The sequence below is a fragment of the Ascaphus truei genome, chromosome 17 (genome assembly GCF_040206685.1).
Source record: "Ascaphus truei isolate aAscTru1 chromosome 17, aAscTru1.hap1, whole genome shotgun sequence".
Classification (NCBI taxonomy): domain Eukaryota; kingdom Metazoa; phylum Chordata; class Amphibia; order Anura; family Ascaphidae; genus Ascaphus; species Ascaphus truei.
Window position 1 is genome coordinate 32382845 of NC_134499.1, and position 26361 is coordinate 32409205.

The 26361-nt window shown below is 45.6% G+C and overlaps 1 protein-coding gene across 4 annotated transcripts in view; it reads left to right on the forward strand.

The window, feature by feature from the left end:
• Nucleotides 1-6763: 6763 nt before the first annotated feature.
• The window catches only part of RAD18 (RAD18 E3 ubiquitin protein ligase), a 178008-nt gene continuing 158410 nt past the window's right edge, over nt 6764-26361 (forward strand). For 2 of the 4 annotated variants that reach the window (XM_075574689.1, XM_075574690.1), the window contains exons 1-4: nt 6764-6915; nt 8230-8311; nt 18190-18251; nt 19197-19267. In XM_075574689.1, coding sequence (XP_075430804.1) covers nt 6862-6915; nt 8230-8311; nt 18190-18251; nt 19197-19267 — 269 coding nt within the window. In that variant the 5' untranslated portion in view covers nt 6764-6861. The remainder of the gene's footprint in view (nt 6916-8229; nt 8312-18189; nt 18252-19196; nt 19268-26361) is intronic. The other 2 variants (XM_075574687.1, XM_075574688.1) reach the window with 1 other exon arrangement.

Sequence of the window (26361 nt, forward strand, 5' to 3'; positions counted from 1 at the left end):
TATATGGAACCATATATATATATATATAGTAGATATTACCAGATTGAAGTCCAGCAATGAGGAGACAGCACACCAGGAATGATATTCAAAATGATTCTGTATTGTAGAAAAATACAGGCACCCCAGCCAACGTTTCGGTCTGCAGAGAGCGACCTTCTTCAGGGCGGTGCATATATATATGTGTGTGTGTACTGTATGTACATAAACATATAATTATACAGTTACTCGTATTTTTTAAAAGCTACAAAATAGAACGTTTGAAATAAACATGAACATACAGTACAGTATGTAATGATCATTTCATATTGCACCACGGTCTGCTCATACAGCTCTGTACAGTACGAGAGAGGATTAACTGCCCCCAGCTAAGCGAGGACTTGCTGCGTTTTACATGGTTGCTCATCAGTTTTTAATCATCTTAAAGCTCAATCACACACTTCACTGCACCATTCTACATCAGTTTTCATTCCTTAATGTAAAAAATAGAATAATAAAAAGTTGCTGCTGGGTTAGCTATGTGATTAGGAATATATATATTAGGATACATTTCCGTGTTGTAACATTGCTCTTCCATTTAAAACTCTTAGAATCAGTTCTCCAAGCTTCACGACATGGTGTGAGTTATGGTAAACTGTGGCAGCATGGGTATGTTAACAGTTTCCAAGTGTACGAAATAGTTCCAGCCGCCATAATATGAGGTTTATTATAGGGGGTGTGTGTTTGTTGTGGTGCTATGGCTTGTAACCTGCCCCAAATAAGATCAGTGCATATTGTATATTCCGGGGGAATTTGCTGTTGTACTATTGGGAAAAGAGTGAGAAGCATAAAGTTAATATTATTAAAGTGAAAGGAGAGGGCGACAATATGCACAGAGGAAACAGACCCAAAAGCTGGTACTGGTGGAGCCGCAAATCTTTTCCCACGATTGTTGCAATGATTGCAGAGAATGATACAAAGTGACAGAATAAAGGGTAATGAATAGATTGAGGAATACGTATTTTTTTCCATTCTGTGTTTAAAGAGGCGAACGGTTTTAAAGGAGTCTGGTTTTGTTTTGCCATTTTTCCTACTTATTAGAGCTCTTTTTGCCCGTTTTAACACTGTTTTTTATTTATTTTTTTATTTCTAAATCCGCTACTCCATTCAGGACATACAGTACATGCATCTGAAATATTAAGTGACTGGGAAGTTAAAATACATTTATTGCAGTTGTTCCGTATAATCACTCACCTGTATAAATTGTAGACAGAAGCAGGGTGACCCCCTGCCCACGATGCCTGGCATGATGAGTGAGGTGTAGAGACGGTGCCAGCAGTCGTGGGCAGGGTTGCCACCTCTCCGGGTTTGACCCAGAGACTCCGGGTTTCAGGTACTTTCCTCTGGGCTACGGGTTTAGCCCGTCAATCTCCGGGTGGCGGCATTCTGCTGCGGTGGCCGCGTCTCTGGCATTCTCCGGTATTCTTCTGCAATTCTCCCTCCAACTGCAGTGAACATGGCTGCGCAGCGTCATATGGCACCGGGTTGCCGTGACAATGGGACACTTCGTGACGTCATGACGCTACACGGCGTCACGTTGCCATCGCATCCCAATGCCATGGCAATGCGTCATCATATGACGCCGCGCCGCCATGTTCACTGCAGTTGGCGGGGGAGTTGCAGCAGGATGTGGGGAGACCCCGCCAGAGCACGCTGCCAAGTAAGGGGATTTTTTTTCCCCCTCCGGGTTGGCCATTAGTTGAAGGTGGCAACCCTGGCCGTGGGCAGGAGTGGGAATCTCTCAGGTTTGAGTTACACTTTATGATATGAACTTGTAATTTATCACTAAGGACAGGTGCAGGTATTACCAGAAATGAGCACCCAGCTAAGACCTTGTGACCGCCTTCCCGGCTCTAACTCAATTCGGACAGGATGTTCTGCTGGATGTGAGCGGAACGTGTGATGAATCTTCAAATAATGAGCGATTAAGTGACATACACATGGAGCTGACACTTGGATTGGAACCATGCATACTCGGGTAGTGAGAAACCACTGAGCTATTGCTTCAACCCCTACACCTTCAGCTATAAAAGATCTTCCTGTGTTAACGTCCCATGATCAACTTCTCTCAGTTAAATATCACTGCTTTGTAACATCTAGCACAGGTGTGGCCAACTCCAGTTCTAAAGGGCCACCAACAGATCAGGTTCAAGGATATCCCTGCTTCAGCACAGGTGGCTAATTCTGATTGAGCCACCTGTGCTGAAGCAGGGATATCCTGAAAACCTGACCTGTTGGTGGCCCTTCAGGACTGGAGTTGGCTACTCCTGATCTTACATTTAGGGCAAAAGCCCTTTATCAAGGTATCTCCCCCCGCAATGCAGTTTGTGGCAGGCCAGCCCCCCATCTCCTCCCGCAAGCCAGATGCTACTGTGACACTCAATGGTACATTCATCGTACAGTAGATCATAATCCTGTTTCTGACACATCTACAAGAAGCATGGTAGGGAAAAATGTGCTTTCCAAATAAGTTCTGTTTGGGGATTGCTTAAAGCAGGAGGGAAACCCACACAGCCAGTCTAAAATGAATGAGTTGGAGTATAGCTCTTTGTGACCCAATTGTGCACCCATTTCCTATTCCCCTCTTGCAGTTATATATTGCAGAAGGGGTCGGTGTACTGAGCAAATCCTCCAGCACTGTTGGGTTCATTGCACTGTTGCTGTTCGCTATTAAATCATACTGAGCCATTAGGCAGGTAGTATGTTCCCTAGCTTACCTCGCACCGTGTAGGATGATTCTGATGAGCAAATGAGCAAAAAGAACAGACCCAAACACGTAGCTCTGTGCACAGAAGGCTCTAAGGCAGGGGCGCGCAAACTTTTATTGCTGCGCCCCCAGTCCCGCCTGCTCTCCTCCGTTGTTGCGCCCCCCTTACCTCGCGCGGCGTCGTGGTCTTCGACGTCACGTGACCCGCTGCGGCATTTGATGTCACGTTACCATGGCAACCGTGACATTACAAGACCCCCCACTGCGTCATTGACGCCGCCTTGCCATGGTCACACGTCCTGAAGCCGGCTGAATCTCGGTAAGTAGAGGTTGCGGAGGCCTCGCGCAGTTCCCTGGCATTTAATTTAAATGCCTTGGGGAGGAGCGTGGGACGTCCACAACCGCCCGCGCCCTAAAAAAAAAAGTCCGCGCACCGCTGCTCTAAGGGATTCTCGTTGATAAGGAGCTGTGAAGGCAAAGTGATTGAAGATTTCGAGAGTTTCTGTTTATCAGTGAGCCGCTTACTGCTCTGCTTGAGATATCAGCACCTGCAGGGCACTTCATAGTACAGCAGCGCAGATGTCCCTTTCATTTATCCTTGAGCTGTATCTGTCTAATGGGGGATTATTTGTACAAGAGGGAAGGAAGAATGAGGTTTTAGGGACAGGCTCACTTAGTACACCGTTACAATGTATTATCCTAACCACACAGGCCTGCACATTTGTAGATAAAATGTAGGTAATGAGGTAACTGTTCTGACTCAGAGCTATCCATACCACACATTTCTCTCAATTAACAAGACTCTAACAACCGCTGCTTATAATTACATTGGGAACACGGATGTTACTCAGAGAATGTGCATGAGGTGCGTTACTTTCTGGAGGAGAAGGCAGGTCTGTCAGTAACAGACATGGAGTCATTATATCTAAAAAAAATTATAACATGTTTTACCAGGAAGTAATACATTGAAAGTTACCTCTCGTTTTCAAGTATGTCCTGGGCAGAGTTATGATGCCAAATACATGGTTACATTGAATGAACAGGGCAATACATTATATTTAAAGACATTGCATGAACAGTTAAAGCTAATATATGTTATAGGCGTATGTAACAGTTACAGACCAGATTAAAATGTGAGACAGCTTTAGTTTAGAAAGAATTTAGACTGTGAGAGTCTCCGGTAGATTATTCCAGTTGTGTGAGGTGGACTGTAAGAGGAGGAGCGGCCGGATACTTTGTTGAACCTTGGAACTATAAACAGTCTTTTGGAGTCAAGCAGGTAATTAGCACTTATTTTGGTATATACCAAGGAATGTTTTAAGAGCTAATTTGTATTCCCACAGTATTTTTTTTTTATATAACGCCAACCACATATGCAGCTCAGATATTATTATTATTATAGAAAACAGAAAGTTCTACAAATAGTGCTAATATGTGAAACAAAAACTGTGAGAAAGTAGTCCCTGTCCAAAAGAGCTTACAATCTAAACGGTATGCTGGGAGACATACAGAGACAGACGTAGTACAGGGAAGTACATTTTTTATATGGCACTGTAAATAGTGAGTGTATATGCCGTGAGCACAGGTAAGTCAAATACTGTCACTGCAGCACTGTGGTGCAGAAGCGTAAATATGTTGTGAGACAATTGACAGCTTTTTAGCTTGTTCACTTCTAGTCTTGTAAATCACATTAAACATTGAGTCAGACACATCTCCCTGAGGCTCACACACTCTTCATGAATCTTTGATTGTGACCTTTCCCAGGCTGCACGGTTCCCATTGGTTATGAAGAATGCATTCACAGAAAAGCCCTTAATCACCTGCACGTTTTTGATGACGCGGTTGGTGTGGGTAGACATATTTTCCTGCATCATTAGCCTGCTAACTTTTTTTTTCACGGCTAAATCACTCAGTGTCTTCAACATGAAATGGAAAATACATTTATATTTGTTAGATTTGACTGTATATACGTCACATTGTGTGTGTATCTATATGTGTATATATATGTGTTTATGTATGTATATGTATGTGTTTTTATATATATATATATATATTGTAAAAATAAAAAACATTTTAAGGGAGCAGGGCAACAACATTTCAAGGAGGCTAATAGAATCGGAGACTATGATCTTTAAGGCCGTGCTTATAGTCTGGCGTTGTCGCCCGAAAACAAAAGCACTGCCGCCGCTGCTTGCGCTTATAGTGCGCGAGACGGCGACAAAGCGACGTCGCCAAAACTGGTAGCCGGCAAAATTAGATTTTTCAAGGGCTGTCGCGTCGTGACGGCCCTTGAACCAATCAAATTGCCGGAATTACGCGACGCCGTCTATAGGCACGGCCTAACCCTTGCTCTCTGCGGGTCTCTGTGCATGGAGTTGGGATGGTTTGCTTCTTTTTTCTTTTCTGTGCTAATTGAGGGAGGGGGTGCAGGTGTGGACAACACACAGATGGCAAAAGTAACAAAGCTATATAAAGAAGTGAGACTAAGGGGCCTATGCAGAGAGCAGCGGTAAGGGGAATAGCGGCATTTTTTGGTGAAAAATGCCTGTAGAAAGGCAGGTACTGGCGAGTTTTAAAAAAAGCGCCATTTTTTTTTATTTGCAAATTTCGCCGCGCGGCTGGAGAGAACCTAAATCTCTCCAGTGTTGAAAACTGCCGTATTCAGAGAGGCGCGATCGCCATCTAGCGGCTGTTCGCGCCAAAAAAATGGCGCGATTTTCAACATTTTGCTTCTCCAAAAAAATTTGGCAAGAAGCTGGAGCTCGGCGGCCGGTGGGGGAGAAAAAAAACCGCGATTTTTTTTCCACAAGTTTCAACAGCGCGCATATCGCCGGTTGAAACTCTCCATATGCAGACAGGATTCTAAATGCAGTTTTCGGACCTTTCTGCATATGGAGAAAAAAACTCTCCATTAAAGCTACTTTTTATTCCCCTCTCCAATTTTAAATAGCGCTGCTCTCTGCATGAGGCCCATAGTAATATTAGGCCCCCAACCTCTTAGAAGACAGGGTTTCTTACCACACAACCTATGGAGTATCTTATTCTTTCTGCGAATGTTCTCTTTCTGCTAATATGGTTACTAGCACCCTTCAGTTTCTAAAGCCACAGAATTCACATGTATTATTCTTATAAAAATGATCTCTCAGTATGTTCAAAGCTCAGTCTGAATGTATACCCCCCTGACAGTGACACTGGAAAAAGAACATTTCCTGCATTTTTGGTGAGACCTTAAACATGCTCTCTGCAATAACGCAGAAGACCTGTTCTGTTTGCGGCTGCCCTGTAACCCCTGAGGGAACACCATGTTTTATAACAGGAAGTGGGAAGGACGGGTACGCAAGTGATATGCAAAACCACAATCTTTTCCGGATGGAGATCTCGACCTTTCCTGATGGATGGGCCTAAAATTCATCTATTTTTTCTGACACATCTTAGAGATGCCAAGCAGTGTCCTACTTTACACACCACGGAAATATCTCCAGTTACGTGAACCCTTTGACCATATTTGGTTTCCCTCATTTACAATTGTAGTTTTCCTTGTGCAATGCATGACCTTGACATGGGCACGCATGACCTTGACATGAGCACGCATGACCTTGGCATGGGCACGCATGACCTTGACAAGGGCGCGCATGACCTTGACAAGGGCGCGCATGACCTTGACATGGGCGCGCATGACCTTGACATGGGCGCGCATGACCTTGGCATGGGCACTGCATGACCTTGGCATGGGCATGCATGACCTTGACATGGGTAGCATGTCTTCAAAAGAGGGCCACTGTAGTACAATGCGTTATAGTCAATAAGTCAGACTATCTTCCAATGAGTGAGACTCCATATAACGGTGGAGACTCATAATACACTTATACTGCTCCCCAAAGTGTGAGACTGACACCCACCCACGGCTATGAATGTTTCCAATACAGGAGACTGACTCCCCAGTGCCTCCCTCGGATAAAAACTAATTCTGGTGAGCGTTTCCCGCCAGTGACGTCACGCACGTGCAGCCCACACGTCAGGAACTACACTTCCCAGCGTCCCTTGCGAGTGTGCGCGTGACGTAGCACGCAGATGTGGCCAGCGCGGGTAATTTGGAGACTGACACCCTGTCCTGCTCTATGGCAACAACTCCAAGCCCCGCCCCCGGGGGCAAGATCCGGCCGCACGTGAAGGTGAGACCCCCCCCCTGTATACAGTCACTGCTCCTTTATATACTGTGCGGAGAACCCCCCTGTATACAGTCACTGCTCCTTTATATACTGTGCGGAGACCACTCCTGTATACAGTCACCTCTCCTTTATATACTGTGCGGAGAACCCCCCTGTATACAGTCACTGCTCCTTTATATACTGTGCGGAGACCACTCCTGTATACAGTCACTGCTCCTTTATATACTGTGCAGAGACCCCCCTGTATACAGTCACTGCTCCTTTATATACTGTGCAGAGACCCCCTGTATACAGTCGCTGCTCCTTTATATACTGTGCGGAGACCACTCCTGTATACAGTCACCTCTCCTTTATATACTGTGCGGAGACCCCCTGTATACAGTCACTGCTCCTTTTATATACTGTGCGGAGACCCCCTGTATACAGTCACTGCTCCTTTTATATACTATGCAGAGACCCCCTGTATACAGTCACTGCTCCTTTTATATACTGTGCGGAGACCCCCTGTATACAGTCACTGTTCCTTTTATATACTGTGCAGAGACCCCCTGTATACAGTCACTGCTCCTTTATATACTGTGCAGAGACCCCCTGTATACAGTCACTGCTCCTTTATATACTGTGCAGAGACCCCCTGTATACTGTCACTGCTCCTTTATATACTGTGCAGAGACCCCCTGTATACAGTCACTGCTCCTTTATATACTGTGCAGAGACCCCCTGTATACAGTCACTGCTCCTTTTTATATACTGTGCAGAGACCCCCCTGTATACAGTCACTGCTCCTTTATATACTGTGCAGAGACCCCCTGTATACAGTCACTGCTCCTTTATATACTGTGCAGAGCCCCCCTGTATACAGTCACTGCTCCTTTATATACTGTGCAGAGCCCCCCTGTATACAGTCACTGCTATGGTTTGTTGCTCCCCAATCTTTATTTGATCCATCTTTCCACCCAGTGGTCTGTGCCCCTATAATAATAATAATAATAATAATCCCATTATAGTAAGTGCATTGTGTAACTCCTGATTGACGCTCCCCACAGCACGAGGCCTAAAGGACATCTCTACCTCTGTCACCAAAATACCTTCCCCCTTTGTACCTCACAGACCTTCTCACTCATCAGTCCTTTTTTGTGAGACCTCACTCTCTTTCCCAGTATTTGCCTCTTTTTACCTCCTACTAATAAATGTAGTTATTGCTTTGCAGACTTCTGAGTTACATTGCATTTCAGGCCCCTCTTGCAGTCATGGGTTAACACCCCTCTCCTTCCCCATCCGCTGCTCAGCAATGCTCTTTTGTGATCTGTATTGCAGGTTCTGGACGACTTGCTGAGATGTGGAATTTGCTTTGATTACTTCAACATTGCCATGATAATCCCGCAGTGTTCCCATAACTGTGAGTATCCCCTGAGATCTGTGCTAAATGTTCAGTATAAACAGAACACACCAGCAGAGTGCGTGCTAAGGAGCTAGGCAATAAGAATTGCTCCGCACTCCCCACCCATCTGTTGGGTGTTTTCGTGTTGTTTACCTCAATCTGAGCCCCAACTCAAGCGCACGTGTATTGTTTGTCATTGGGTAATAACCCATCACTCCTACGTCTCTGATGCAGACAACGGTTTACAATATCCTTAGTATTTGTATAAGCTCCCGCTTTTACGTAAGTAATTATCAGTGTGTGTGCTACAGCAAATAACTAGTTTAATTAGGGCACGGAGCTTGGTGGGTGTTTCAAATAAGGCTCAGAGTAGCAAGTGCACGGGGAGTTCCTTTTGTCATGCATTGAACCTCATACTTTTTTTTTTTATATCTTACATTTTATTGAAAACATAATTTTACATACCAGGACAAACAATAACACATTACAAGTAAACCCCAGATTTACAGCAATAAGGAAAGAAAAAGGAGGGGGGGGGGGTACACACCGTGGGGCGGGGGGAGCTTTCTTGGTTGTAAGGTGTCCTCTCTTTCGTTATCAATTTCCCGACTGGGTGTTACTGTGTGGGCTATGCGTCCGCGAGGTTACCATTAAGCGCCAAGCGTAGCTTATTCCCTACCCGGGGAGAGCTTATGTCATCCGGTATTTCAATTATGTCATAATTGAATGAGGGTTTATACCTTGGATGTCCGGTTTGGGCTAGCCAGAGTTGCCAAGTTTTTTTTGAAATTTTGTGCCCGAGTCATTTAATATACTAGTTTTTCCATTTGGCATACATACCAAATCCTATTTCTTATTTTAGTCATTTTAGGTATTTCTGGTTTCCATACCGAGGCTATTTCACATCTAGTGGCTGTTGTAAAGTGGCTAATGAGAGCAACATCGGTTCCGGGAATTCCCTGTGTCGGTGTATTGAGCAGGAATAACCATGGGTCAAATGTTACGTCTAAACCCAGTATCCTTCTCAACCAGTTTCATATGTTGCTCCAAAGGGAGGCTGCTTGTGGGCAGGACCACCACGTATGTAACATTGTGGCCGGGTTCCACACCACAGATTGGGAGTATCCCGGGATAAATTTGGATCATTTATTTTTTTAAGTGACACTTCTTTGCTGACACTGAAATTTCATAGGACAAAATCTCCTTAGTTGGGAATGAAAATGTGTAACGGAAGTGATGTCATTTGCTGGTGTTGCTTGGGCACGAGCAGAAAGGGCAGTTGTAGCGCGTGCATGTGCAGTAGTGTCTGTTGCTATCCGTGCATGCGCAGTACTGCCCATGGCCGTTCGCATGTGCAGAGCCAACCAACACCATGCGCAGAGGTGGCCTGTGCCGACTACCTCCACCGGCTCATGCGCAGAGGCGTCCAACTCCGGCAGCGCTTGTGCAGAGGGGGCACAGAGGAGCCCAACACCGCCGGTGCATGCGCAGAGGAGGCACAGAGACACACACACCTCCCCATCCAGCTGTAACAATGAGTTCAGAACATTGAATGCACACAGAGAGAACAACATTTCCTTGTCACAGGAGCAGAGCAGTCTATAATTTATTTTTCAGACAAACAAAAAAAAAAAAAGTGGGTGTGTGCCGAAGACGTGCGTTGTAAGTGAAACTTCTTTGTGTTTTGTCACTGAAATTGTAATAATACACTCAAATCTTTCATTCAATCAAAATGCAATTTCACTGCAAAAACACAAAGAAGTTTCACAAAAATGCGCGTACTCGGCAATTTAAAATTATTATTATTTTTTTTTATGCAAAGGGTGTGCAATTTCAACAGGGTTTCAAACAAGTCAATGTTTCACTGTGGGATGGTCACATAGTCTGAAACATACATCAGTGCTCCCTCTCCTGGAACAGTAACTTCTATGTAGGGGGGAAGAGTCAGAAGCACCATACATTCCTCCTGTGTCCCCGACACTGTTCTGAATTATAAAACATTAAAGCAACATTTTTTTTTTTAGCTGAGGAAAGAGTGGAGGAGGTGTGTGAAAATAAGTGCACTGTATAGTTACATTTGAGCATTTCTGTATATTTCCATGGGCCTGTATCCTGCTCCCTTTATGCTATTAAAAAGAGCAGAGCGTGGAGCCCAACACTGGTGAATGTAATGGTAGATGTTTGTCAAACAGACACTTCAATATAATAAAGGTGCAAAAGTGACTACTTAAAACAATCAAATGAATTGACTATAGTGCAGTGTGAAAAATAATACAATAGTAGGAAAATGCTAAGCCATATCAAATAAAATAGCAAGTGATGTGAAACAATGTATTGTAAAATAGCAATATACTCCTCCACTCAGAAACCCTGGAACAGGATATGTCTCAATATCCTCCACAATCGATATCCCAAAAAAACAGGGGAGCGGGGGATGTGTCCCCATAGGAAAGCAGAAAAGAACAACGTACAACCACATTGCAGGGTTCAATGGAGTTCAGGCGAGTGGGATCTCTGAAGATTATACTCGCAAACACAGAATGAAAATAGACATCTCCAAACTGTGGCAGACGTGGGTAGGACTCCAGTAAGGCTCAAGAAAAGAAAGGCTGCAATAGTGCCGATGATACTTAAAATAAATACATTTAACTCATAATAAACCCCCTGACTTCAAGGCTTACATCAGGGTAGTTATTTTAAAACGTTTGCTACACAATGGAAAACGCTGCCGTGACTCCCGTGTGTCGGGTGAGTCGCGATCTCTCCGCACTCCGGTACTCCGCCCCTTCCGATTACGTCTCTTCGGTATCCCGCATGCCTATTTTTATTCTGTGTTTGTGAGTATAATCTTCAGAGATCCCACTCACCTGAACTCCATTGAACTCTGCAATATTGCCCAATGTTCTTCTCCTTTGGTGACACATCCCCCGCTCCCCTGTTTTTTATGGATACCCTTTATGCTATTACTCAGATTAACAATCTATAGGAGGGTCCGACCCTATAGCAGGCTATTCTGGATTGGGATTTGGAAGTAGGTAGATTACAACTTCCTCCTCCTCGTCTTGCTTCTTCTCTTCCTCCTTCTCTTCCTCCTTCTCTTCCTCCTTCTCTTCCTCCTCCTTCTTCCTTCTTCCTCCTTCTCTTCCTCCTTCTAGCTAGTAGGACAAGTACGTTTGGTGACCATTATATAAGGGGATATTATCCTCCCTAGGTTAGTTATTCTCGCGCTGCCTTAGCTGATGGAAGGAAGTCAGGCATGTTCCCTGTCGGTGTTATTTTTTTCCATATTTTTGTTCTGAGGGCCGCGCTTTTGCCGTCCTAAACGGAGTAGGAGGTGATTGCCCTACCGTTTTCGCCAACCTTACCAGAACGTCCGCTTTCGTGCCGCCATGGTAATGCTATATTGCCAGCCGCATATAGCCCTGCAAGGCATCTTCCCCCTGAGGCTGTGGAGCCTCTTCTCTGTGGAGTGTAGGTACGGGGGCATCATGATACGGCGCGGGAAGATCACATCACAACGGATAGCGTGTTTTGTGCCAAAGGTCTGTTTAAACCTCCAGTACTCTAATGGGGGGTTTCCCACCGGAGCGGAAGATGCTGGTCTGGATGCCAGGTATTTAAAAAGCATGTGTTTTCCAGCTTATTTGTTCCCTTCTGATGGGAAGTTAGCAGACGGCAAAAAATTGTGATGATGTAATGCCGCCAAAGGTGGATGTAGCGATCACCAAGATGTTAAGGAATACGACAATATTCCTAGAGGATGGATCTTCTTTTAAAGAACCTATGGATCGAAGAATGGAGTTACTCCGCTGTCGGAATAACGCGGAAACCAGCAATAGCTTGTATCTAGAACAGTCAGAACTTGGATATCCAATCTTGAAGATAGGATTGAAGCAGGAACATCAAGAGAGAAACTGTTAAAAGACTTTTCGAAACTTAGGGATTCAATTGACTTTCTGTGTGACTCTTCCATGGTAGTGAATAGACTAGTGTCTTTACGAAGGTGCTTATCTCTTCAGAAAACCACTGGATAGTATTATTTCCACTATGGCTGGAGGAAAGAGTAACTTTTACCCTAGCAGAGAACGCTACGGCTTTCGTCATTCATCAGGTCTGCTAGACAAGGTTTCCAGGGTGCAAGCTTGTTTAGACCAGCACCTTACTGTAAGGAATCGGGGAGCGTGTCCCCCTGCGGTGTGCTCCCTCCTTACCTGCCGCTTCACAGCCTCCCGCGCACCATACAGAGCGCGCACTCACGCAGGGCTTTCAAGGTCCCTACAGAGCTTGGCTCCGCCCCCTGCTTGCGACGCACGGCCGCCCCGCGCGCACACGTCGTGACGCGCGTGCACAGCTCCCCAGCTGCGTGTCAACACATTAACTCGCTCACCTGTCTCCTGCACCTCACTGCCTATCCCTGCCGTGCAGAGGCCGCTCCTCCGCTTCACCCCCTGTCTCATTGAACTCTCACACACATATCTCAGCGCTCTCACTCCTGCTTTGACTGAGCATTGTTCATTGCTGTTCCCACGTCCCTGTTCCTGCTGTTTTTTGCCTGGCCTGTCTCTGTGTTTGATCTCCTGTGTATCGACCCGGCTAGACTTTGGACCCTTCTCTGGATATCGACCCCGGCTTGCCTCTGACCTTCCGTATCTCTCCATCCCCGACCACGGTACACGAACAACGACTATTCTACTGGCTCCAACCCCTTGACCACGGCACCCGGCTACCGACTACTCTCCTGGCTCCTACCTCAGACCTCGGCAAGTATCAAGACCATTCTACTCTCTCCAACCCTGACCCGGCTTACCTTGACTATCCACTCTCCAGACGTGCCTCCGCTGTTGTGGGTGGCGGGTTCTATACTCTCCCACCTCAGTACCGGGGTCCCGCCTTGTTCGTGGTGAGCGCAAGCGTTGCACATACTGACCAGTCTGTATCGGTCTCTCTGAGAAGGTCCTCTTGGGTTTCCAGAAATGTTTCAGTATATCTGACTTGGCGTAGACTTTCATCCATGTCACCTCGATGGTGTAGGTGAAAGGCCGTCAGCTATGTCTTTGTGAGGTTGGTGCAAAAATGATTCTTCTTGTTCTAAAAGGCGTACACGTTGCTGGATGCACGCCAGTCTGTATTAAGCAGTGACTAAATCCTTCTTGTGACGTGATGCATACATTATTGATGTATTTGAAGCTCATTGCATTGTTCTGCACAGGCTGGCTGGTCATTGGTATATATGTTAAAAATGATTGGTGCTAGCACGCTGCCCTGTGGGAGGCAATTTCGTTGTTCTATCCAGCGTGGCCGTGACTTGCATAGTTCTACGTTAAAATGTTTCTCCACAAGAGACTTCAGACTTTGGCAGCAGGTTTTGGTGGTGGCCTGTGTCTTATGCAGCGAATAGTCTACGAACCCATCTTGTATAGCTGGGTGATATTGAGTATTTACCCAGTGCAGGACTTGCTTGGTCTAAATCTGGCCAGATACCTAAAAATCTGCTAATTTGGCTGCACACCGGTGTCACTACGATTACATTACCTGTTAGTCTTTATATTGGAAACGTGCTGCCATAATCCACATGGCTTTATATTTACAGCATATATTCAATCTCAGGACATGGTTCGGGGCAGGGTACGCCGGTGTTACTGGTGCCGTTTGAAACAATGGCTATGCGGAATCTGTTTTAATGTTCAGTTTTAGCTCACAAGAGAAGATCCTAGTTTTCTGGTTTCCTCAATATCCAAATCAACATATTTGGCAGTGGCTCTGTAAACGTCCCGGTCCTGGCCACTAGCCACTGCCCTGTGGTTTTTCTTCTGGTTTAGTGCGTACTGCAGAAAATATCTGGCTTTATCCTCCACTTACGCTAAGGGAAATTGCTCATTAAATTGCTATGTTTTATATATAACACCCCCTGGGAGCCAGAGGCGAGGGCAGCACATTGCTTAGCAGGCTGCTCTTCACATTAGGAACTTATCACTAGATGCATTTAGTGGGAATTGCTTTCCGAGACGCTGAATATCTGCCAAACGATGGTTCTGTTTCAGAGCTGCAGCATTCCTCTTGGTCCTGGAGAAAGTTATTCTTAAATTAAAGGCGCAATCCTGCACAAAATAAACTTTACGATAAACACATTGTGTGAAAGAACTGCCAATTTACAGACGCCACCCCAAAGTTTTCCAGAAAAGCATCTACAGGCTTGTGTAAACAGTTAGAAGTACTGGCGCTGATCCACAGGGACTCTCTGGTTGCCATGTTCTCTCCCAGAATCCCCTGCTTGTCTACCTGTTTTATTAGCTCTTCCTTCCAAGTGAGAATCAGACTGGAAATAATGCTATATCTGCATCTATCTGCTATGTCGGGGACCCTGCACACGGATGCCCGGCATTGGGGACCCTGCACACGGATGCCCGGCGTTGGGGACCCTGCACACGGATGCCCGGCGTTGGGGACCCTGCACACGGATGCCCGGCGTTGGGGACCCTGCACACGGATGCCCGGCGTCGGGGACCCTGCACACGGATGCCCGGCATCGGGTGCTGTTGGTAGGATCTTAAAGAAGCTACAGTAAAATCCTATACCTGCAAATTGTCGTTCCCTCACCCTGCCATCACCCTGCCATCACCCTGCCATCACCCTGCCATCACCCTGCCATCACCCTGCCATCACCCTGCCATCACCCTGCCATCACCCTGCCATCACCCTGCCTCCGGAATATCACAGAGTACATTGTAAACTCTGCGGTAGGGGCCTTGTGCCTGCATTGCTCTCTTTTGTACACTGCTCGCTCACGTAGCCACTTGGCCTTGGATTAAAACTATAATTTCATAGACTTTTTTTTGCTTTTTTAATTGATTTTCAATCATTTTGATTAACAAAAGGTCCGATTTTCTTTTTTAATGGAATTCGAAGACGTATAGAACTGAACTAATTAAAGCTTCCCTTGTAGGGAACAGCCACTAAGGGATAGGGATAGCCAGCTCAAACTTATCCAATTAAACAAAGAGGGGTTCATGTTGAATAATCATGAACCTCATAAAGGGGATCCTAAAAAGGCAAGTATTTGGTTGGTAATGCAATGGCTGAAGGCTTAAAATACTTGTAATCCTGTGAGTATGACGCACATTACCTTTTACGTAAGAATGCAAATTAATTAATTTCTAGTACTGTAAGATAGCCAAGTGGGTGCGTTTTGTGATCATCACCCTGTGTTCTGATTGGTTGGCGTTGGGAGCATCTACTGGAACATCCGACGGACTGGTCCTCCAATGGAATAAAACAGAGTACAATAAGATTCAATACAATTAAGCAAACCCTAAATGGCTAAATGGTTTGTGGGATGGGAGGCCGCTTTGTATAAATTATTTTTCACTAAACTCTGACTTTTTAGTTATCTTTTTCCAAGGTGGTAGTGGCGATAAATTGTTTTATACAGTGGTTTGCTAAAGATAAAGATATCTCACGTTATTAATGGCGAGATCTGTCCTCCGTGACCTGAATCTACACACACGTCCAAGGATGGACCGTTAGAAAAATGTAAAGTTCAATGTGTAACACCTGTGGTTACTCAATGCTAGGGAAAATTTGCAGTGATCATATCAAACAGGAAAGTGGAGCGCAAAAAAGTCCATTGTAGTGATGCAGTGACAGTCGCCTCCAAATGGAGAAAGCAATCAAAATTAATTGCTTTAAATGTTTACAAAGACACAAATAGCACTAGAAGAGTCCACGATAGGATAAATACGTTGAAACGGTGAAAGTGCTGTGAAGCATAAATCTAAAAATATCACCCGGGAGCTTTTTCTAAAGATGTTTCTCAACATCTATTTATAACCAGGCAGCAGGAGGTCCAGAGCACTGTGTGTCTCGGGGTGCGCAGTGAAAAACAGAAACAATATGCATAGCGCAAGATGCTCGAAAAACGTTGTCAAAAATGCTCAATAGACTATAAGTTGCCAACTCACGTGGTGTATTTGGAAAACGCTGGATTTGTTTTTTTCTTTTATGAGGATTTCTGTGGATTCTGGAATCTTTTTTTTACTTTTTACGACGTTTTTAAGAATTCAGACGCCCGCTGAGTATATAGAGAGAATGGGATAATGATTTTTTTTTCTTTTCTCTTTTCTCTATATCCTCAATGGGTGTCTGAATTCTTGAAAAGGATTCAAGAATCCACAGAAGTCCTCCATGTTTTTGAAAAACGCTTGATTTTTCCCCCCTTTCTTTTCTCATACCACGTATGTATACTGTATTGTGTTTTTCTATATGCACCCTGAGACGCTTGGCTGCAGCAATGATCATATCGCTAATGGGTTATTTTCCTGATGCTGTAGGTTTGTATCATTCATCAGACATAATTCTGTTTGATGACATATAAATGACTGAAATACAATGATCGCCCCACACACATACTTTGAGAGGAAAGACAGACATTGATGTCTTTTATTAAGCTTACATTATTTTTTTTTTTATTACTATTCTATTTTAAGAAATGTGGCATGTGGCGTGTGTCACAGGAGACCAGGACAATTTGCCCGGATCAAGGCACCAGACAGGACAAAGGAATCAAATGAAGGATGTTTATTCTGGGCAGAGGCAGCAGACACAGCACAATACACCAAAAGAGCTAGAACTCACCAAACAGGGGACACCGGGGGGAATCCTAGCTAACTAGGTGCTGGGAGACGCTTCTAAGGCTTACCCAGGAGTACTTCCACGTCCGTGTCTCGCAGACCACGGGTGTACAGTTTGCCACAAAGCAAGTTCAAAAGTCCCGCTCAAAAGTCTCATTTGCAGTATCTCTGGTAAGTTTTTAGAAGTCCCAGCGCACAAAGCGGGTTTGAATCTCCTGCTTGGATCGACACGCCTCCCCATCGTCTCTGCCTGCAGGACAGAAATTTCTCCTGCTGCAGGCGAGCGTGACGGCGCGCCAACAGTCTCGCACGCATTCACTATGGACGAGGCCTTACTGCGTGTGCGTGCGTGTTGGGTTGCAGTGGGGGCTAGTGTGTGTGTGTGTGTGTGTGTGTGTGTGTGTGTGTGTGTGTGTGTGTGTGTGTGTGTGTGTGTTGTGTGTGTGTGGCGCGTGGGAGTCTAGTGTATAAACAAGTACAGTAAAAACAAGAATGAAAATGTAGAAGGGTGTAAAAAAAGAAAATGAGTTCAATAAAATGTAGCATACCATGTTTACAAAAATCAATATAACGATGCAAAAGTGTCTTATTTATGGAGAAGGAAAAAAAAGCATACATTGAGCGTATGGTAGTAATAATCCCTGAAGAACAGGGCATTACTGGCCAACCCCAGCCTTTCTCCCAAATGGGCTAGTCTCCCTTCTCCCCCTCTGCTCTGCCCACAGATGGTCTGTCCCCAGGCTATCTTGCTACCCAGCATACATTGGGACTTCCTTTCCACCATCATCACTGGCTGAGTGAGTACCCTCTGTAACTGCTCTAGTGGCAGGATTACCCTTTTCACCTGTCCTTAACTACAAAGCACCCACAGAGAGACATTATCTAAACACCAACATCTCTTCACAAGTGCCTGTCTTTTATGCTGCTTTCCCCAAATAAAGTGAAGAAAAGATACAGGACTTGTTGTGCTTTGAAAAGAGGGCCGAGTTGAACCTATCTGGGCTAATCATCCTTCACATGACCCTGGCTTCCAGAATATAAGGGCTACACAGACTTTTATATACTGTATGGGGAGCAGTAATGGACTTCTGATTACTGGTTGCTATAAAATAATGTTTATTTTTGCCATACATCACAAGTTATTGTAGGCACGCCTAGAACCCCGGGCGTTCATCACAGGTACTATGTCATATTGTTCTCAAAGATGCCTGGAAAGTGAGCGGTTTCATTAAAACTGTGTCCTGATAACATTTATTTTCTGGTTCACAGACTGTTCTCTTTGCATCCGGAAATTTTTGTCGTACAAGACGCAGTGTCCGACCTGTTGCGTGGTATGTTCTTGATTTTTCCTTCTTAATCACTCTGCTTGGTGGCTGTCCATCATTCTGGCGCAATGACAAGTTCTGGTTCATTGTTTTATTACGTTCTGTAATAATATTAAGTAAACAAACGTGTCTCTTCCAAACAGCTTGCGCTCACATTTAGCTTATGTAGAGCAGTGTACCATGAGTGTTATTTGTAAGGGCTGTGTATACAAGTAGTTCCCACCAACCCACAGCAAAAACATTTTTAGCTTATAGGTTTTAGACTTATGTATGTTTTAGTGTGAATGTGACCCATGTTTTACCTTTTAATTAGCAGTGAATATTGTTTTAAATGAAAACTTAAAGCTGCAGACCAAGCAATATCCAACGTGTTTTTTTTTTTTTTTAATAAATCAGTTCTGTACTATGAGAAAATACTTGTAGCATTTAAAAAATTAAAAAATCTGAATTACATTTTTTATGTATTATGTTTTTTGTTTCTATAGCAACCATTTACAAAGTCACATCCCCTTCCTCTTCTGAAACAGACTCTGGCACACTCCGTTTTTGAGCACTGCCCTCTCTCTAGCAGTGCACCAATTGTATCTAGTGACTGCCTGGTCATATGGTCTTCCCCACAGAACTTTGCATCTTTGGTCCTCTTCTGCTGCTCTGACAGCTATTTAGTGAACCGATCAAGCCGAATTTTCGCTGATCGATCGGCAACTTGGCTAATTACTTATCATTCTGTGGATTGCACATATTAAAGGGAAAGGGGTGGGGGATGGCAGCTTGGACTGCTGCTTTAGTGCTACATAGAATACAGTCCCACTTGACTTCAAAATAATGACCAACACCATTTTCCGTTATATCACTGTAGCATTTTCTGCACTTGACTTGCCTGCTACAGATACGCTGCTCTACAGAAAGCCTGCGGGTAACACCTTTTTGATTGTTTCTTTCTTTTTGAAGGCAGTTGCAGAGCCCGAGCTGCGAAATAACAGGATATTAGATGACCTGGTGAAAACCTTTACCTCTGCAAGGTATGTCTCTGCAGTACTGAATATCCTCTGAGCAAACTAATTCTCTACAAGGACAGAGGGCTGGTGAATGGTGGTGTTATTGCCTGTTACATACTGTACTGAGGAATTTGTTCATTGCGTTAAAGCCATACATTGCTATATAATAGGCACTTACAATGTCTCTGTGTATGTTTTCCGTGACGTAAATGGCATGAAATAGAATTATGAAAGGTTACTGTTTTGTTCTTCTTTATATTGAACTGAATCCGATGCAGGATTGTTTGGTGACATGTCCTTAAAAAAAAAAAAAAACCCCCACACAATTTGAACTCTTTAATATATGTTTCATTTGAATGGAACGGTTTCTTCGGAAGTAACATTTCCAGTCCCCTGAATTCATGTGAGAAAGTATGCAGTGCTCTGGGCACAACGAAACCATTTCTTTTGATTGCATTTTGTTTTGAGGTTATGCATTTGTACATTTACATATCGAATTATGCAGATTGCCGTATAATCTAATTTGTTTCCTCTCCGCAAAACAAATGAAATCTTCCTCCGCAGTGGGGTTCTTGTGTTTGGGCTCCTGGCTCAGATTGATTTAGTAGCATGTAAAGGCTACGGCCCCATTCCTCCCGGCTGCATGCGCGCCTGGCGGCATGTGCACAGGCTGCAGCCGCGATCGTCGGTCTGTAGGGGAGCACGGAGGGGCGTGGCCATGACGGGGGGGAGTGGGGGGGGCACGGCCATGACGGGGAGAGTGGGGGGGGGCACGGCCATGACGGGGGGAGTTGGGGGGGGGGCACGGCCATGACGGGGGGGATTGGGGGGGGGCACAGCCATGACGGGGGGGAGTGGGGGGGCATGGCCATGACGGTGGGGAGTGGGGGGGTGCACGGCCATGACGGTGGGGAGTGGGGGGGGGCACGGCCATGACGGGGGGGAGTTGGGGGGGCATGGCCATGACGGGGAGAGTGGGGGGGGGCACGGCCATGACGGGGGGGAGTTGGGGGGGGGCACGGCCATGAATGGGGGGATTGAGGGGGGGCACAGCCATGAGTGGGGGGGCATGGCCATGACGGTGGGGAGTGGGGGGGTGCACGGCCATGACGGGGGGGAGTGGGGGGGGCATGGCCATGACGGTGGGGAGTGGGGGGGGGCACGGCCATGACTGGGCATATCTGCCCTGCCATTGGCTGCGCGCCGACCGCGTTATGGCAGGGGAGGACAAAAGTCTTCCCTGCTAGCGCGCACACAGCCACTGGGGCCTGCCCCATAGAGGGCAGTGCTGTGGTGTGTGGCGTGCACGCCGTAGCGGGCACTGGGCACCTGGCCTAAGCACTGGCACACCTCTCAGTGCTGTGCTGAAGGCCTACAGGGACTAATGTGTATGGTGACCAGAGAGAGAAGAGCAAAAACATAGAGCCCCATCAAAATGAGGAATATTTTAATAACAATAAGGGTGATGAACATAAAAAGTGATGCACTCTAGTATCCAAATTGAAGCTTATCTGAGCAGTGTCTGGGTGTCCTCTGCTGGCTCTACTTACTTATTGTGTATATCCCTATATACCTTTCCTTTCTAAAAAGATGTCGAACCTTTTTTTGAAGATATCTATTGTATCTGCCATCACAGCACCGAACCTTGAGGTACTCCACTTACAACTTTAGCCCAACCTGAAAAGTTTACATTTATGACACCTCTCTGTGGTTTATCCTTCAATCAGTTGTCCATCCAGATGCAAATATATTTTACGGAGACCAATTTATTTTATTTTGTACACTAACCCCTTGTGTGGAACCCTATCAAAAGCCAACTGCACTCTGGTCAATTTCTACTTGCTCATCAAAGAACAAATAAGGTTAGTTTGGCTCTATTACTAATCATTTTGTTATCCATTAGATCAGGGGTGCGCAAACTTTTGAAGCTGCGCCCCACCCCCCTGCTGTCCCGCGGTGCTCGCGCTCCCATTTCCTCCGTTCCCTGTGTCAAATGATGCTGCGGGGTCATATGCCGTCACGCCACCCCGCGATTTTGTGCGCTTTCAGGATTTTTTTTTTGGGCGCACAGCCAGGCTCTATATGAGCCTGCGCTGTGCAACCGGCCCTTTTCCTGCAAGGACCAAGTAAGTAAAGTCTCATGCCTCTCCCATGCCTCCCCTTCTATGCCTCCTTTTACCGCCGATGGCCCCCCATGGCCCTCCCTTGCCCTCACATGGCCCATCTTGCCTGCTGATGCCTCCCCCTTGCCTGCCGATGTCAACCCCCCACCCACTCCCTGTCACCCACCACCTCTGTCACTCACCCCCTCCACCCACCACCTCTGTCACTAAACCACCCCTTCTGTCACTTCCCCCCCCCTTCACTCCCTTTTTCACTCACCCCCCACCCCCTCTGAGAAAACCTATTGGCTATTTGGAGAATCATCAGGGAGCTTAAAAACTGAATTTGTTGAGCTCAAATCTACCACTATAACAAAATGTTTTTAGTAACACTATTTATATATTTCAATGCCTTTGGAGTACTCGGGCTCTTTGGGGATTATGGTTTAAGCTCTTCTGCATTTTATCTGTAGTTTCTGGGTTATGCTGCTCTTCCTTGCATGAGTTCCCCAGAATCGGACCTAGTTCTTAAGATGAGGTCTGTTAATAGCACTCTTTATTCTGCTGGTTGAAGTCCCCTCCTGTACACACTCGTATCCTGCTGACTAGTCCCCTATTCCTTGGCCTCTGAAAGCCTCTTTGTACTTCAGAATCATTACTGCCAGTGTGTACATTTTTGTGTTCTACTAAATTGCGTGCAAGGTTAAGGAGCAAAATACTAAAAGCATTAACTGCAGGTAATGCACAGCAGGAAGAGAAAAGACGAGAAACTCATTCATTCCGTCAATCTCGCAGAATAATGAGCATGCAGAAAATGCAAATTCATTCTGGTCATACAAGCATCAATTACATTCCTTCCCTGTAAAGGTATGACATTTAATAAGACTGATGTGCCGTTTAGACAGTAAATCTGATGCAGAGGGGGCTCTGCTCCTTTGCTATAACGTGATAACTCATTTCCTGAAATGCTACTTAATAATAAGGAGCTTTATTGTGAGCACAGGAGGATAATAATAAACCGGTTTGGTGGTACAGTATGTAGTGGTTGAAATTCTACACATGGAATATTCGCATCAAATTCATAAGCCTCAGTTTGATATCTCTGCCGTGATGTTCCCTGGCTTTCAGCATGCAAGAATAATTAGCTATGTCGTCCGTTCCCATAAAGATAACCATCCCTCCTGCTGAAGTGCTCACCTTTGTTAGTGTTACCTTTTTATCCGGAGTGTTTGTCGGAATTTAAGGCATCTGCCATTGCACAGTGATGTGTTGCCTGTGTGCTGCTCATTTCTAGAGCCTCTCTGATCAAATGGATGGAATACTTTCAGAAGTGGCATGATGTTTTATTTAACCCCTTCTTCGTTAGACACTTTTTACCTGCAACAATTAAAAAATACTCTCTTGTGGACCCGGGGGCTCCCCCGGAGCTCATCGATGGTCTCCCTTCCTCCCCCCCCCCCCAAAGTCTGGGCATGCCAGATTCTGAAACGATAGAGCTTGGGTGGACCGGCAGTCCAACGGGTGGGACAAATTATAGCAACAAGGGTATGTGCTTCTCACGGAGTTGAGATTTCAGCTTTCTATTGGTGAACCCATAGACCAATCTTGTAGTCCACCGTCATATACCGACACAACCACCCCCCCCCCAATAGATATCTCTGCAACTGGGGGTTACATGGACACTGGGGGACCATCAATTTTCACTGAGAGACCCTTCCCACCCCCCACCCCCACCCCCTGGCTCATGTAAGATTATTAAAACAAAAAAACAGTTTTGCATTGCAGGATTCTGGAGGGGTTAACACAGTAGTTCTCCATCATTTAAAACTGGGCCTAAAACCATGTTTTTCCTTTTAGGGGATCCCAATTGGTGTCTAAAGAAAGATCATCCCCGTTTTGGGCCATACATAATTCCATGCGATATATAACAGATTCCACATGTTGAATTTATTAGTTTTGGTTATTGTAGGAAATCTGCCTTTTTTTCCTGACGGACACTCTCTCAGCCCCCCTTTTCCTCCTTCTGTTTGTCACTCTGTGCCCTCCGTTTTCTTTGCCACTTTCTGTATATCTCACAGTGAGCCCCCCCACCCCCACATGTAAGTCTTCTGGATCCCCCAGTTGGGAAAACACGGCTTTAACCAATTTGCTAGAAAGCAATGTGTTGTCAACCAAAGGGTTAATACAGTACTGTTTGGTTACTTGGCACTGTTGCTCTTTAATGTCGTATTATTGCTCAGCCATTGTAAATAGTCATAAAAAGCTCCTCTCCGGCCTGGCGTCCTGCGAGATGAAGTATTCAGCGCTGGGGTTTCGCAGTGATTCTTACCTCTGTTTTGTTCCATTGAAACCCCTCTGATCTTACTGGATTTAATGAGCTTTATGTGATGATTTGTGAGGAAAAAAATAAATAATAGTGCTTCCATAGCACAGCAGAGTCAGATCAGCTCAGACCTACCCCTACAACAGAATGTATCACGGAATCACATTGTAAACTTTCAATAACTTTATGGAGTATGCTGCTAGAGAGAGAATTGGCCTTAAATTTAGGGAAAACAAATACAAAATCCCTGCGCAATTCCCAAATTGGCTTGCTATTTATTAGTGAAATGCTAACTTTGGTCCCAAGTCATATTTCAATCCCATCTCTGGCAAGACAGATGTTGACTTGAGATATACAACACAGGCCTGGTTTAACCGGCCATAAAAACAATTCTTGTATTTTTAAAGACCATTTGCAACCAATGTTAACCCCTCGTGTGTCAGATTGATTAAAATACTTAATATATAATGATATTATTATGACCGCTTCAATGAATTAAGCATTTATGTAATCTGCAATTCAATGCAATTACAACTGGTAAAAACCCAGTGTTAATGTCTCCAGGAGGAGGCTTGGCAGTGCCGGGTGTTAGAAGATACTAATTGACCTCGTGTAACAAACTATGTACAGTATTGGCATTCAATGCTGAAACGTTATTGCTGGGTAGAAATTGAACATGCATTGAGTAAACTGGTTTCTCTGCCATCTCTCCTTTTGGTTAGGGAAAGGTTATTTTGCGACACAATTTAGATTGAGGTGACTAACTTCACACTCGATATCTAGAAATATGATAGATTAAAATTCCGCCTAATCTCGACCCCACCCACAGTGACCCTCTATTCGATATCCCACATTTCCCCCCTGGAGTAAGCACCCAGACTTATGATAATTGGAAAAAGGAACAGATATTGGATACTGGTAATATTTCTAAAGGGAAATGTATGAACTTTGACAGGCTATGTCAAAAATACATATTGGGAAAATCAGAGTTATTTAAATATCTGCAATTGAAATACTTGATCCTTACTATTGCCCTATTTCGACCATTTTCAAGAGGTTATGCAGGAGTAGGTGTTATCAAAAGGGTCTCTATAACAATCCTGTATCAAGAGCTGGCTTCCATTGGTGATCTCCCAAGTCAGTGCTATGAGCAAGTGGGAGTCGGACCTTCACACTGAAATTGCAGTGGAAGACTGGGAAGATATTTGGGATTGTACGTCTAAAACCTCTCTGGTATCTCACTCCAAAAAGACCGAGCAAGTTATTCCCGCGCTCTTTGGACCAATTCTGGAGTGGATGTGGACAAGTTTGGGATTTCTCCCACGTTTGGTGATTTTGCCCAGAGATTTTGGGTTACAATTCTAAAGTCAATAGAAGAAACTAGACATTATGATCCCGCTCGCCCCGGTGATAAACTTATTCTCCAAGCCTATAGACAATTCGAACTCCACTCGTGAACTCCGAGCCCACGTTCTTAGGCCTGGGTCCCGCTGCTTCCGAGGGCGCGTGCGCGTCACTCACCGGACATGAGTTTCTCCCGAGCCGGCCCCAGTCCCTCCTCCCTGCAGGGCTGGCTACACGCTGTGACGCGTCAGCCACCAGGGGATGCAAGAGAATTGTAATCCCGAGCGGCGACGCGTCACATGGTGTGGCTGTGGGCCAATGAGGAGGGGAGGCTTCGGGGAGAGGGGAGGAGAGTAGCGATTTGTCTTCTGCAGCACCAAGGGAGCCCCCCCTGCTCCCTCCCACAGACTCTCCTGTGTGACACACTCTCCTGACTCTCTCTCCTGAGACACACTCCGGCACAGTGTGACGGCCCCGCCCCCCCCCCCCCCCCCCACACACACACTCTCTCCTCATAGTCTGTGTCTGCAGATGCAGGGGGGAGGGTGGCGGAGGAGGGAACCCCTGGCAATGAGGAGGGGAGGCGCTTTGGGGAGCGGGGAAAGCAGCTGCAGCACCAAGGGAAACCCCCTGCTCCATCCCACAGACTCTCTTCGTGGAGCAGGGAGGCGGGGGAGGGAACCCCCTGACACACCGAGCGATGGCCCCGCTCCCCAACGTCATTGCCGCGCCCCCGACCCGTTTTGGCCACGCCCCCCGCTCCCGCTCCCTACAGATCGCAGATAGCGGTCAAGTGCCTCTGCGTGCGCCGCCTGCCTGCAGTGCAGGCGCGTGGTCTGAGGCAGCGGGGCCTTAGCCTTACAGTGGCCAGACGCGCTATTGCTGCATCGTGGAAAAAAAACGGCTGCTCCTTCCAGATGAATGATTTACTTGGAGGATCAAAGACATAATGTTGCTAGAAATGCTTACCTCTTTCCTGAGACATACAGTTAAACATTTCTATAGAGTTTCCAAACCCTGGATAAGTAGTTAAGCTGTTAAAGTCAAGAGGGCACGGGTTCCCAGGCTCGAATTGAGGAGATTAAATGTACTCTCTAAATCCCAATGGGACTAAGTATTCTCCTTGTTAGCCTGGGGCTGTTATAATGTAGTTAAGCTTGGGCTCTGAAAAATTATGGTATCTGGAGATTAATGATAACGTATTTGATAATGTCTGCTTTTCATCAGACCTATGTATGTTTTGTAGATATATATGGTGAAGGAAATAACCCCCCCTCCCCCATCTGCCCGCCCATTTAATCTTTCTGTTATAACCTTTCCTTAAAAATCTTAAAGTATAAAATACACAA